Here is a 15499-nt window from a genome sequence, read left to right on the forward strand (position 1 = left end):
ATTCTTTAGAATCAACATTTTTCACTATAAACATAAAACTTGCCATTAAAAAGTTATAAAATGCAACTGTTAGGATGTTAGATTCTGACTATCTAGGTAGTTTAGGTTTACATATCTAATCGATGACAGTTATTCCTATCTGCTCTGGCTATGCTGTAGGATGTGGTACTGTAACACTGTGTGAAATCATTTCCAAATGGACATCTGTTGTAGTAGTGTTTTAAAATGGTTTGAGACTCCCAAAAGGTTCAATTTCCCACAGATGGAGAAAAAGTATGGGAAAGTAGAGATTAGAATAAGCCTTGTTCCTTAATTGTTACTGTAGCCATTCATAAATCTGAGGATAATAGGATAGCTGGTGCCTGTGCCCGAGTCATGATGGATGTACTTTCTTTACTTTAGGGATGAGAATGATGCCCTTTCATCTTACAATCCTGATGTTGTCAGTTTTGCACTGGGACAAAATAAAACTGGAAGCACGTTGAATAGACCTGCAAGCGCAGAGAGTTTGAAAGACAAATGGATGGTACTAAGAAGCTCTCAAACAGGCAGGAGCAGCGAGAATGAAAGGTTAGTACAATATATTGTATTGTATTGTATTAGTATGCCCAGAATTGAATAAAGTTACATTTTGTTTTATTTTGTCCTTAGGATGTGGGCAATGTTGGCAAGGCAGCATTTATTGCTCATCCCTAGTGGCCCTGAGGGCATTTAGAGTCAACATGTGGGGCTGTAGAACATTAGTGAGCTTTCATGTAATTTTTCTACTGCTAGCCCACAAAATGCCAAATTTATTGAGCTCAGTTTCACAACTTGCCATGGTGGGAATTGAATCTGAACCTTTGGGTTGCAAAGTCCTGTACCATAAACCACTAGGCTATCATACTCAGGGTTTATGTCAACATTGTGACTTTTTAATCAATGATTTATGATGGAGACTAGAGAAAATCCAACGGTCCAATTTAATAATAATTTGTGTTGGTGCTAATCTTTTATGGTGTTCATTATTTTCTACCCATTTTGCCCTGTTCCAAGTCTCCCCGGCTAGGTGTCACCGACCATTGGGAGGTACTCTTGCTCACATCTACGGATAAAGGTGCACATTCCATGCTTTATCTGAGCATCAGCACAACAACAACTTGCATTTATATAGCGCCTTTAACATAGGAAACATCCCAAGACACTTCACTGGAACGTTACCAAATAAAGTTTCACACCGAGCCACATTAGGAGATATTAGGACAGGTGGCCAAAAGCTTAATCAAAGAGGTAGGTTTTAAGTAGCATCTTAAAGGAGGACAGAGAGATAGAGAGGCATGGTTGTGACAAGGGAGATTGTGACAGCAGACCTGATGGCATGAATATGATATATGAAGGCCCTCATTAACCTTCATGCTGGATGGTTCTCTGAAGTACTCAATCACAGTAATTCATGTTATAAGTGATACTGGATAAAAGAAGGCATTTGAGAATGATCAACAGCTTGCACAACCTGACTGGCCGTACCTGCCAAGATACCACCATATCTGCAAGCTTTGGCACATCTGGCAATGGCTAGGGAGAATTGGCTTCCCTGGTTCCAGGTTAGCAGAGAGCCAGATGGAGTGATGTGCTATCTTCTTCAAGGACATTGTTACAAATTCAGGTCAGTTGTGGATACTTTCTCTCGTTCAATGATGCCGTTTCTAATGGTGGTCTAAGCATCTTACTTTTTATAGGAGTTGACTCACACTGCCTTACGTCTATATAGCAATCCCTTGGTGATTTAAACTGGATATTCATGTCCTTTAATCTCTCAGAAGGCAGACTGAGCAAACGTGGTGCAACAATTATTGAAACAAATCAATAAGCTGCTTTATTTCACAATAAGTTGAACACACAGAATGCTAATTATGATTGGATTCATTTCATATGAGCAATACAACTAATCTTTGCATAATGATACAAAATAGACAACACACCACGATTTCTACATCAGTGGGTCAACTTACATGACTAAATAAGATGACTTCTAACTGTTCTGCCAGCATTTCTGATCCCTTTTTCTCTCTTTCTCTCTCTCTTTTTCCACATAGGATATGTGGTGTTTTTTGATTACTTAACAATGAGCAATTTGTTAGCTTGTCTAAGTTTTTGGGGAAAACAACTTTCATTTAGCATATTAACCTCCCTTCATCTAGATGCCTTTTTAAATCTTTTGAGAATACATTTTGCTTAAAAGTATTCAAAATAAGTCTTTCTAATCCTTTCTGTGGAAAAAGGCTCAAAAAAAATCCTGAAATGTGACAGACACCATAGGGCTAGCACAACCAGTGAAAGCAAAAGCCTTCAGCTTCTTTCGGCATCCTTCAATGGGGATGGTGCTATGGAGTGGCAAACAGGGCCACCCTCTTTGCAACCACAACATGCAACACTACTTCCACTTCACCAGCCATCAAGCAGAGGGTCAGGTGCTAGACTTTTCTGTCATTTGCGTACAGACTCTGTTTAATTGGTTTTCATTTCATTTTTTGTCTATCACTTCTTTCTCCTCTCCCATGTCAGCCTGAGCAAAGACTGCCATGAAATTTAAATACCAGAATCTTTGCTCCACTCTGCAGCCACTTGCATTTAACTTTCTGCATCCCTGTGACTTTCACCTGAATCACAATTTTCCCATCCCCGACAACACAAGATCAAAGCTGCACATGAAGCTATGAATAATTATGCTCCTGTGCTGACCAAGGAAAACTGCATGCTATCAGCACACTACTTCAGGTCAGTTTTGTACGCATTTCTAGACATTTGGGATTGTATCTAGGTTGTAATCACATCATCTAATTTATTCAGATAAAATAAAAAACGAAGGGGATGGGGGAGGCTGGGGATAAAATGAGCGTAGCCAGAGATTATCAAACTAATTTTTACAAACCTTAATAAACGCACAAGAAAGACTTGTGTTTTATAGAACTTTATTAGATTTCTTTAAAAACATTTCAAATTTTTTTCAATTAATTATTCTGAAGTGCAGTGACTGTTGATGCCAGCACATGCCTCAGCCATTTTGTACACAAACATCAATCAGCTGAATTGCCAGTTGATTGTTTTTTGGAAGAAAAATGTTGGCGAGTATGCCCGGAGAACACTCTGCATTTCTTTAATGTCCACCTGAACCAGCAGTACAGGGAGATGGAACCTTGGATTAATATCTTATCTAAAGGAGGCACTTCCAGAAGTACACACTTCATCAGTACTTAACTGGAGTGTGACCCTAGAATATATGTTCAAAACCTGGAGTGGTACCTACAGCCACAACCTCCGACTAAGTGGCAAGAGTGTGACCAACTGACCCAAGTTTTCAGCTTCAGTGAGATTAATCTATTAAAGAGCCTGTTTCTTATCAGTGCTGTAAGCATATTTTTCTTTGTGAAAAATGCTTTACTTATAGGAGATTTATCTACTAACAATCTGATTTAGTCTAGTGGAGAATCATGCAGTTCTTCATCTTGAATTTCTCATGAAAAAAAATTATTTTATTTTTTATGTTGTAGCGCAGTTGTTTAATTGCACTAGCTACATGAAGCTGCACAGAAATAGTAAATTTTAGTGTAAGAGTAATGGAATGCATAGTGTGCACTAGACCTTTCGAACTCTCCCACATTCAGTAGGAGGCTTATTTGGGAGACCACAATGCCTGGCCCTTCTACAATGGATACACTCTGCTGAAGATAGAGAGAAAGCAAAATAAATTACGATTATGGGGGCTAATTTTATTCAAGAAAGGAGGGAGAGGGAAAACAGGGAACTACAGGCCAGTTAGCCTGACAGTCGTCGGGAAAATGCTGGAATCCATTATTACGGATCTGGTAACAGGGCACTTAAAAAATCATAATACGTTTAGGCAGAGTCAACATGGTTTTGTGAAAGGGAAATCGTGTTTGACAAATCTATAAGAGTTTTTTGAGGATGTAAGTAGCAGGGTAGATAATGGAAAACCAGTGGATATAGTATATTTGGATTTGCAAAAGGCATTCGATAAGGTGCCACACGAAAGGTTGTTACACAAGATAAGGGCTCATGGGGTTGGGGGTAATATATTAGCATGGATAGAGGATTGGTTAATGGACAGAAAACAAAGAGTAGGAATCAACGGGTCATTTTTAGGTTGGCAGGCTGTAACTAGTGGGTTGCCGCAAGAATCAATGCTTGGGCCTCAGCTATTTACAATCTATATTAATGACTTAAATGGAGGGACTGATTGTAATGTATCCAATTTTGCTGACAATACAAAGGCAGGTGGGAAAGTAAGCCTTGAGGAGGATACAAAGAGTCTGCAAAGGGATATAGACAGGTTAAGTGAATGAGCAAGAAGGTGGCAGATGGAGTATAATTGGGGAAATGTGAGGTTATTCATTTTGGTAGGAAGAATAGAAAAACAGAATATTTTTGAAATGGTGAGAAACTATTAAATGTTGGTATTCAAAGGGATTTGGGTGTCCTTCTACACAATACACAGGAAGTTAGCATGCAGGTACAGCAAGCAATAAGGAAAGCAAATGGTATGTTGGCCTTTATTGCAAGGGGGCTGGAGTACAAGAGTAAGCAAGTCTTGCTGCAATTGTACAGGGCTTTGGTGAGACCACACCTGGAGTACTATGTAGTTTTGAAATCCTTACCTAAGGAAAGATATACTCGCCTTAGAGGCGGTGCAACGAAAGTTCACTAGATTGATTCCTGGGATGAGGGGTTGTCCTATGAGGAGAGATTGTAAGAGGGCTTGACAGGGTAGATGCTGAGCAGCTGTCTCCCCTGGCTTGAGAGTCTAGAACTAGGGGGCATAGTCGCAGGATAAGAGGTCGGCCATTTAGGACTGAATTGAGGAGGAATTTCTTCACTCAGAGGGTTGTGAATCTTTGGAATTCTCTACCCCAGAGGGCTGTGGATGCTCAGACGTTGAGTATATTCATGGCTGAGATCGATAGATTTTTGGACTTTAAGGGAATCAAGGGGATGGGGATCAGGCGGGAATGTGGAGTTAAGTTCAAAGATCAGCCACGATCTTATTGAATGGTGGATCAGGCTCGAGGGGGCCGTATGGCCTACTCCCACTCCTATTTCTTCTGTAATCCTGTATTGATCGTAATGGTGAAAATACTTAGTTTTATAAGATGATTTTCACATCACTGGGAGTAGGAAAAGAGCGGCAATATGAATCAAATAACTTCACAACACAGAAGGAATCCATTCGGCTCATCAGCTTTTTTCCAGTGCAATCCAAAACTAATCCCACTGCCCCATACTCTCTACAGCCCTACATCCCTCTGCTTCAAATATTCATCTTCTCTTAAAAGGTGTAAGTTTCTGTCTTAACTATCTGCTATCAACTGTCAGCTCATCTGCTGATGAAACCCTCATCCATGCCTTTGTTACCTCTAGACTTCACTATTCCAATGCTCTCCAGGCTGCCTCCCATCTTCCACCCTCCATAAATTTGAGCTCATCCAAAACTCTGCTGCCCGTATCCTAACTTGCGCAAAGTTCTGTTCACCCATCACCCTTGTGTTCACTGACCTACATTGGCTCCCGGTCCGGGAATGCCTCGATTTTAAAATTCTCATCCTTGTTTTCAAATCCCTCCATGGCCTCACTCCTCCCTATCTCTGTAACCTCCTCCAGCCTTACAACCCTCTAATATCTCTGCGCTCCTCCAATTCTTGCCTCTTACTCATCCCCAATTTTAATCGCTCCACCATTGGCGACTGTGCCTTCAGCTGTCTAGGCCCTAAGCTCTCGGATTCCCTCCCTGAATCTCTTTGCCTCTCTGCCTCTCTCTCCTCCTTTAAGACTCTCCTTAAAACCTACCTCTTTGACCAAGCTTTTGGTCACCTGTCCTAATGTCTCCTTATGTAGCTCGGTGTCAAATTTTGTTTGATAACGGTCCTGTGAAGCGCCTTAGGACATTTTACTCTCTGTGGCAAAGCATTTCATGCTCTAATAACTCTCTGCATAAATTACCCCATACCCCTCTCATTCTGTGAATGACCATTTTAAATTAACTGCTACACACACAAAATTAAAATGGGTCCAGCAGAAAAAGAGTATTCTGGCAAATTGCTGTTACAGTCTTTGCACTATGCTTTTGTTTTAACATTGTTCTTAATATAAAAAGAAATGTAGAGAATTTTGCAATCTACTTTCTAATACACTAGTTTCTCTAGTCCAGATTATATCATATTTTCTGGAATCTGTCAGGCAAGTAGGATAGGCCCATTTATATTCTATTATCAATATAGCAAGTGTACAGTGATTTGGAATTGTATTCTGGGTACATGAATTCATTCATGGCTACAGAAATCATACCATTCTATAGGACTTTTACTATATTAGCACTGTGATTAGCAGTGCTGTTAAATTGAAGTCTGTGACACTGGTTTTGTTCAAGAACTGTGGCATCAAATTATACTGAAGTTAACAGATGCCTGACCCCTTTGGCACAACCAAATATCTATTCAAGAAGAGCTAATACAAATTGATGGCACTAAAAGAACAGACTCCTGGCCACTGTTGGATATGGTTTAATGATGTATGATTATGTAACCTTTTCTTACCGATACAATATTTATATACCATATATAATCAGCAAAAGGAACAATGCACTTTTGAGATAAAGGCATATCCTTGAAGACTTTGGAAACGCTTTAATTTGCTACATTGGTATTGAGCTGTTTAACCTTGATATTACAAAAGGCTGCAGCCAAATTGCAGACCCATTGCTTGTCTGTAGACAGAGGAAACCGATGAGCACATTTCCAGATGTAAAAATGGGGGAGGGGAGAGCAACAGGCTGAGATCTGTTACTGCTCAATCAGTTCACACCATAAGGTCCAGATGTGATACTGTTTATCATTTTGCACTGTCCTTATTTAAATGAACTGTCCTGTCCAAGTACAAATATATAATTGTAAGCAGCACTATAATGACATTGGCCCTTAATAATGTGCAACAATAACAATTCATTTTAGGTTTTATACAAGTGTAAAGAATAGGTGTCACCATCACTACTACCCATTTTAACTTCATATTTGAAATTATACAGCAATGGCTATAATACGCAACAGGAAAAAAGGAATGTAAGCAAAAATACAAATGAAGAAAAAGATAATACAGCTGAATAGCATTACTGCAATAATAACGAGGTTGAATAGAAGTTTGTAACATTTAAATACCTGAGGCAAGATCATGCCAATCAACACTAATATTGACAAAGACTAAGCTGAGTTACATTGAGTTATATCGAAACTATAGCATAGAAACAGGACATTCGGCCCAACTGGTCTATGCTGCCATTTCTGCTCCACACGAGCTTCCTCCCTCCCAACTAATTAGCAAATGGTATGTTAGCCTTTATTACAAGAGAATTTGAATACAGGAGTAAAGATGTCTTACTGCAATTATATCGGGCCTTAGTGAGACCGCACCTGGAGTATTGTGTACAATTTTGGTCTGCTTACCTAAGAAAGGATATACTTGGCATAGAGGGAGTGCAACGAAGGTTCACCAGACTGATTCCTGGGATGGCGGGATTGTCGTATGAGGAGAGATTGAGTAGACTAGGCCTATATTCTCTGGAGTTTAGAAGAATGAGAGGTGATCTCATTAAAACATACAAAATTCTTACAGGGCTCGACAGGATAGATGCAAGGAGGATGTTTCCCCTGGCTGGGGAATCTAGAACCAGGGTTCACTGTCTCAGAATAAAGGGTAGGCCATTTAGGACTGAGATGAGGAGAAATTTCTTCACTCAGAGGGTGGTGAGGAATTCTCTACCCCAGAGGGCTGTGGGGGCTCAGTCATTGAGTACATTCAAACAGAGATTGATAGATTTCTATATATTAAAGACATCAAGGGATATGCGGATAGTGCAGGAAAATGGCATTGAGGTAGAAGATCAGCCAAGATCTTGTTGAATGGCGGAACATGCTTGAGGGGCCGGATGGCCTACTCCTGCTCCTATTTGTTAGGGTTAGATGAAGTTAAGAACATATCAGGATACTCTTCTATTCCTTTCTTCCTCATGTGCTTATTTAGCTTCCCCTTAAATGCATCTATGCTATTTGCCTCAACTACTCCTTGTGGTAGTGCATTCCACATTCTTACGACTCTTTGTGTAAAGAAGTTTCTCCTGAATTCCCTATTGGATTTATTAGCGGCTATTTTATATTTAGGAAATCTAGTTTTGGATTCCCCCACAAGTGAAAACATTTTCTCTATGTCTACCCCATCAAAGCCTATCGTTATTTTAAACACCGCCATCAGGTCACTCCTCAGCCTTCTCTTTTCTAGAGAAAAGAGTCCTGGCCTGTTCAACTTTTCCTGATAAGGATATCCTCTCAGTTCTGGTATCACCCTTGTGAATCTTTTTTGCACCTTCTCCAATGCCTTTATATCCTTTTTATAATATGGAGACCAGAACTGTGCACAGTACTCCAAGTGTGGACTAACCAACGATCTGTATAAGTTTAACATAACTTCTTTGCTTTTCAATTCTTTCCCTCTAATGATGAACATCAGTGCTTAATTTCCCTTTTTTTTTAATGGCCTTATTAACCTGAGACGCTACTTTTAGTGATTTGTGTATATGTACCCTTAGATCCCTTTGCCCCTCTATCCCGTTTAGACTCTTGTTATCCAAGCAGTATGTGGCCTCCTTATTCTTCCTACCAAAATGCACCACCTCACACTTTTCTATATTGAAATTCATTTGTCAAATACATGCCCATTCGGCAAGTTTATTAATGACCTCTTGCAGTTTGACGCATTCTTCCTTTATACTAACCACATCCCCCAATTTGGTGTCGTGCACAAATTTTGAAATTGTACTTCCGATTCCCGAATACAAATCGTTAATGTAAATGGTGAACAACAGTGGTCCCAGCACCAATCCCTGTGGTACACCACTTCTCACCTTTTGCCAGTCTGAGTAGCCACTGTTTTCTGTTTTGTATCCATTCTGCTGCCTGTCCCCTGACTCTGACCTTAGCCATGAGTCTACAATGTGGTACCTTATTGAACGCCTGTTGAAAATCCAAATATATTACATCTACTGCATTCCCCTTGTCTACTCTTTCTGTTACTTCTTCAAAGAATTCAATAAGGTTGGTCAAGCATGACTTTCCCTTCTGAAATCCGTGCTGACTATTGTTTATTATATTTTCATTCTCTAGATGTCTTTCTATTACATCTTTGAGTAAAGATTCCATTATCTTTCCTACCACCGACATTAAGCTAACTGGTCTACAATTCCCTGGACTTGTTCTATCTCCCTTTTTAAATATAGGAATCACATTAGCTGTCTGCCAATCCTCTGGCACTTTTGCTTTTGCGAGTGAATTTTATATATATGCAGTAGTGCCTCTGCTATCACCTCCCTAACTTCTTTTAATATTCTCGGATACAATCCATCTGGACAAGGGGTCTTATCCTCCCTTTGATTAGTTTATCAATTATCTCCCCCTTTTCTGTCTTAAATGTTTTAATGTCTTTTTCGACCTCTTCTAATGACATGCCCACCTTGTTTGTCTCCCTGGTAAATACGGAGGCAAAGTAACTATTCAATATTTCTGCCATTTCACCGTCGTTACCTGTGAGTTTATCTTGTGCATCCCTTAGTGGCTCTATCCATATTCTGATTTTTCTTTTGTTATTTATGTGTCTGTAGAATACTTTATTTCTTTTTATATTCCTTGATAATTTAATTTCATTTTTCCTCTTTGCTTTCCTAATTTTTTTTGATTTCTTTCCTAACCTCTTCACATTCCCATTTGTCATCCTCTCCTTTATTGTCCCTTTACTTAGAGTATGTTGTATCTCTTTATTCATCCATAGTGTTTCATTATTGGCTAGTTTGTTCTTGCTTTTTAAAGGAATATATTTCTCCTGAACTCTATTGGTCACCATTTTGAATATTAACCACTGCTGTTCTATTTCTTTGTCTTTCAATTTTTTTTTCCAGTTTACCTGCCCTAGTTCCATTCTCATCCCCTCAAAATTAGCTTTTTTCCAATCTATTACTTTGGTCTTTGTCTTACTTATTTCTTTCTCAATCATTATTTTAAACCTTATTGTGTTATGATCGCTATTGCCTAGATGTTCCCCAATGCTTACTTCTCTTATCTGTTCTGGTTCATTTCTCATTACTAGATCCAGTAGTGATTCCTCTCTTGTTGGGCTTTTTACATACTGGTAAGAAAGGAGTCCTGTTCACACTGTTAAATCTCCATTCCCTTTTACCCTTTCCCTACCTCTTCTTGCCAGTTTATTTAGGCGTAGTTGAAATCTCCCTTGATTATTATTTGATGCTTTTTACTCATTTCATAGATTTGTCTACATATTTCTCCCTCCACTTCCCTTCCACTATTAGATGGTCTAATAGAATATACTTATTAACATGATCGATCTCTTCTTATCCTTTGTCTCAATCCATATGGGTTCTGTTTCTATCTTAATAGTACTCACGTCCCTTTTTTCTATTGTCATTATGTTGTCTCTAATTAGTACAACTACCCCACCCCCTTCTAAATACATTATATCCTGCAATATTTAATTGCCAGTCCTGTTCCTTATGTACATGTTTCAGTTATCCCTACCACATCTGGCTCCTCACTATGAATTATTGCCCCCTGTTTTGTTTCGGAAGCTATACACACTGCTGTACAGGCAATTTAAATTGTTTTTAGTAATTGTTCCCATCCCTTTGTTTTTAACAGTCATTTTGCATTAATGTTCTATAACTGTATTTGTTCCCTGACCCTTTATGTTACCCTTATTCCTTAACTTGGTCTGACCTTTACTGTCATTTCCTATTTCTTTTCCTTCAGTCTTATGTTCTCTTCCCCCGATCCCTCCCCCCATCTTAGTAATTTAAAGTCCTATTGACAGCCCTATTTATCCTTTCTGCTACAACACGGGTCCCATTCTGGTTGAGGTGGAGCCCGTCCCATTGGTACAGCTCCTTCCTGTCCCAGTACCGGTATCAGTGACCCATGAAATGGAACCACTCTTTCCCACACCAGTGATTCAGCTATGCATTCACCTTTCTGATCCGTTTATCCCTTTGCCAATTAGCACGTGGCTCGGGTAGTAATCCTATTACCACCCGTGAGCTCCTGCTTTTTAATTTAGTTCCTAGCTTCTGATATTCCCTTAGCAGGACCTCCCCCCTTTTCTTCCCTATGTCATTGGTCCCAATGTGGACCATGACAACTGGATCTTTCCTCTCCATTTGCTGCGAGATATCCTTTACCCTTGCACCAGGTAGGCAACACACCCTTCTGGACTCTCGGTCATGACTGCAGAGGATGCGATCAATCCCCTTAATTATAGAATCCCCTATGACTGCAACCTTTCTATTCTGCTCCTCCCCCACTTGGACTGCCTCCTGCTCCACGGTGCTATTGTTAGCTTTCTGACTGTCCACCCCGCATCCTACATCCTCATCCTTACAGGTAGAAAGTATGTTGCACCTGTTGGTAGGACTAGTGTCCGCAGGACTTCCCTCTCTACCTCCCATTGGTTCCCCTTCCCCTGCTGAGCTATGTGTCGGTGTGTCTCTAATTTGCACTCCAGCTCAAGAACTCTGAGCTGGAGTGACTCAAGGCAGAGACATTTCCTGCAGGTGTAGCAATCCGGGACAGTCTCACTGTTCACAGACTCCCGATACACAGCCTGCATGGCCATTTCTAGTTTGTATTTATTTATTTTTTGTATTAAGTGTTTCTATTAGTTCTAGAATTAAATTAAGATCTAGATTATATGTAGTAGATGGATTTTAGCTAGATTTTGAATTAATTATTCTGAATATTGATTTATTTAACTTTATTTATAGTTTATAGTTAGAGTGTGTATAGTAAATTAAAGACTTAGTTTAATTTCCCTGGGTTCCGTTGCTCCCCCCTCTGTGCTGACTATAACGTCACCTTTTGAGATTTTTCCCTGGATTTGTTTAACTGCTCTGGTTTCCCACTCTTTTTAACTGTTTGTTTAGCTTTAAGGCTTTTTAGCTAACTCTAACAGACTAACCACTAAAAACACTACCAACCACTGAAGACAGTAACCATTAAACACAATAACGAACTATATGAGGAGAATCATAAGACCTGTTGAGGATCAAAATTGGCAGAGTTGGTTGGGATCAGGACAACAAGTTATAGAATTTACACTAGGAAAGGTTCAAACCATGATTATCAGGATTCCTAACAAGAGGAAACAATCCTTCAGTTCACACAATTGAGCATCACACATGCAGGAGGATAAAAATCAGAGGAAAATGGCCAAACAATATCCTGGGGGACGATTTTAACCATACCAACCTGGCGGAAACCAGCTGGGTGGGCAGTTAAAATTGCCTAGGTTACTTACCCCCCACCCCCCCACAACCCCGGAAAGCTGTCAGGATCCTGCCCTCCACGATTTTAACCTGCTTTTCTGAGTAAGCGGGCAGGCAGCAAGCACACCTGCCCAAAGCCGCGGGATCCTTCTTTACACATGCATTTCTGATCCCAATGACATCATCAGGAACCAACTGCACTTTTAACTCGGGTCTGAGTTGAGAAGCCACTGCAGCTTTCCCACCAAATGAAGACCAGTTAGGATCTGCCAGGAAGAGGAGGCCAAAAAAGGTAAGTTTTTTTCCTTTTTTTGGGGCAGGAGTGCTCCTCTGGGCCCCACAAAGAAAGCTTAGGTCTCCCCTGCCCTAGACCTACCACCTTCCTGAACATGAGACCCTTAGGAGCCATGAGGTTTTGACCTTATATCAAAACTTACTCATGGAAAACTGGCCTGGAGTTAAAATTGGGGCATTTCTTTTTGTTACTTTTTTTTTCCTTAATGGTATATTTTCCTGTAATCCTTGGTGCCATGGCTCATCCCCATCTTGGAAAGGGTTTCTGTGTAATCAATCACAGGCTTATGTCAGTGTAGCTGTCTATCATATGTTGGAAGATGTATAAGAGCAGCTTGGAGATGACTTCTTCGTGTGGAGAAGCAACTGCCCACTGCTCAGCAGCTCCCCAGAATGACTGCTGAGATTGAAGACAGTAAAGGTAAGTAGATCACAAACATAACCCAGGGTTCTACCACTCCATGATGCTGCTTGTCAAAATGATCTTCATTTTACAGGGAAACTCTGGAATCCTGTCAACATCCATTTTGGCAACAGCACACAGCTGATGGACTGGATTGATGTCCAGCAGGAGGTATCCTCTCCAGCAAATTTATTCCACAGCACACATCGGTGTTTATTGATCTCATTGGTCCCAATTAGCCTTATTTTTGCAAAACTTTCTTAAGAAGGCACCTTGTGGCTTCATGACATTTTTTCAAAATCTGTTTCAATATACCTGGTGCCTACTGGGCTGTAAATAAATGAAGTGTTTGTACCAATGCCAGTTAATTTTCAACTAAGACTACTAAAGAATTTCTATACGAATGCAAAGTTTTGTGCACAGAATGTTAATCATAAATTGAAACATGAGGCCAGTTATAGATTGCTTTTCACACAGGTTCAGGAGAAAAGAATTAATCTGCTAAAACTGACCCACTCAAGTGTATCTGGAGTTCAGTGTTTTGACGAGTACTCATTCAGGCAGTAATCCTTTCTTAATCTCTCTGCTCGTTGGTTGCAGCTGCAGATATTATGGGTCCCATCTGCACTACTTAGTAATATGTCCTCCTTTCTCTCATTGCTTTCATAGCTCCTGATACTAAATGCCTGTGACACTGAGTGCTTTGAATGTAATCCTGATAATACCGATTCCCCTACCCACCCCCCACCCCTGAAAAAATTCCATCAATGTTTGATTTTCAAAAGATTGTCACTCATCTGAATTGAAGTGGGGAAAAAGTGCATATTAACCAGTATTTAAGCAAGCATAAGCATTGACTGACTCCAAAATATTTCCTTTATCATTTAATGATTTAAACCTTACATCTCAACTTGTTAACCTGCCAAATCAGGGGCAGCTGGGTTTGGTCGCAAGTACCACCTCACGACTGTCTTAAACTCGATTTTTAGATCTCTGCATTTCATTTTCTTGGATTGCTAATTTGTGTAATTTAATATTATACAATTTGATATTTTAATATTGTTCTCAAAGGGTGATTTTCACATAAAGATGTATTTGTATTATAACCCAGCCTGACCTGTGACGACTTCTTTGGTAACAGCATCATTAGCCTTTGTTTCAATTGTTCAACCTTCGCTTCTCTGCAAATCTGCTACTTTTTTCTCAGCTTATCTATTTTCTTGCATCTCTTTCTTTTTTCTTCCATTCTTAGTTTCTGTCTCAATTTCTTTTAACCTTTTACATAGTTTTCTGTTTATGCTTATCTCAGATTTCTTTTTCCTGTTTTAAGACTCTGTGACCTTCTGTTTCTTTCTCCCCACTCTTTTCCAGTTTCTCATCACACATGGGGCACAACATATCACAGCAACTCCATTCTGGTCCACCCAGCACTCACATTTCAGACTGCCCAGTCAATATCTGGTCCGAAAAATAGCCTTAAACCAATAGTAATGCACGAGGCAAGCCCATGGTGAAATCAGTGACCCTCTACTCATTCTGCAGTCAGTGGTGTTCTGCTGGTGGAATCCCGAGGCAATGTTTCCCCCTCTTCTCCCATATATTTACCAATGTGAGGCTCTCACATTGTCTGCTGCAATGGAAGCCCAAGGCAGATGGATCTGATCGTGTGGTGCAGTAACTATGGCCTTGTGCTGTTAAGTCCAGCTTCTTACCAAAATAAATTATCTTAGCTGAACTTTCTCTACATGTTATAGAGTTTTTCTCAGAAGGTCAACTGCCATTATGTGATAATGAAGCAAAATATTTTGTCGCCATGTTTTAAAGGAGCAACAATCCTGTCATTCTCACAAATTCTAATGTGGCAAAAAAAAGATAATTCCTCAGCCACTGCTAATCTACACTAGTGCTCCAGGGTAGCTTGGAAAAAAAAGGGGGATTTTAACTTTCCCTCTCCCCTTCCCTCCCCCTCTCCAACTCCCCTCCCCTTCCCGTCCTTCCATTCATTCCTTAACCTCCTCCTCCCTCACCTCAGCTCCCTCTCCCCACCCCTGCACCCGACTCCCTCCTCACCTCACCTTTCCCTTACCTAGCAATGCTCTCCGCTTGCCCTGCCCTCTCCGCTCGCACTTTCCTCCCTCTCTCTCCGCTCGCCCTGCCCTCCCTCTCTCTCCGCTCGCCCTGCCCTCCCTCCCTCCCTCCCTCTCCGCTCGCACTTTCCTCCCTCCCTCCCTCCCCGCTCGCACTTCCCGCCCTCCCTCTCCGCTCGCACTTCCCGCCCTCCCTCTCCGCTCGCACTTCCCGCCCTCCCTCTCCGCTCGCACTTCCCGCCCTCCCTCTCCGCTCGCACTTCCCGCCCTCCCTCTCCGCTCGCACTTCCCGCCCTCCCTCTCCGCTCGCACTTCCCGCCCTCCCTCTCCGCTCGCACTTCCCGCCCTCCC

The 15499-nt window shown here is 40.8% G+C and overlaps 1 protein-coding gene across 5 annotated transcripts in view; it reads left to right on the forward strand.

Moving 5' to 3' along the window:
* The window catches only part of ccdc24 (coiled-coil domain containing 24), a 106091-nt gene that overhangs the window by 36068 nt on the left and 54524 nt on the right, over nucleotides 1-15499 (forward strand). For all 5 annotated transcript variants that reach the window (XM_067990107.1, XM_067990109.1, XM_067990108.1 and 2 more), the window contains one exon: nucleotides 403-570. In XM_067990107.1, coding sequence (XP_067846208.1) covers nucleotides 403-570 — 168 coding nt within the window. The remainder of the gene's footprint in view (nucleotides 1-402; nucleotides 571-15499) is intronic.

This window comes from Heptranchias perlo, chromosome 9 (assembly GCF_035084215.1).
Source record: "Heptranchias perlo isolate sHepPer1 chromosome 9, sHepPer1.hap1, whole genome shotgun sequence".
In the NCBI taxonomy this organism is placed as follows: domain Eukaryota; kingdom Metazoa; phylum Chordata; class Chondrichthyes; order Hexanchiformes; family Hexanchidae; genus Heptranchias; species Heptranchias perlo.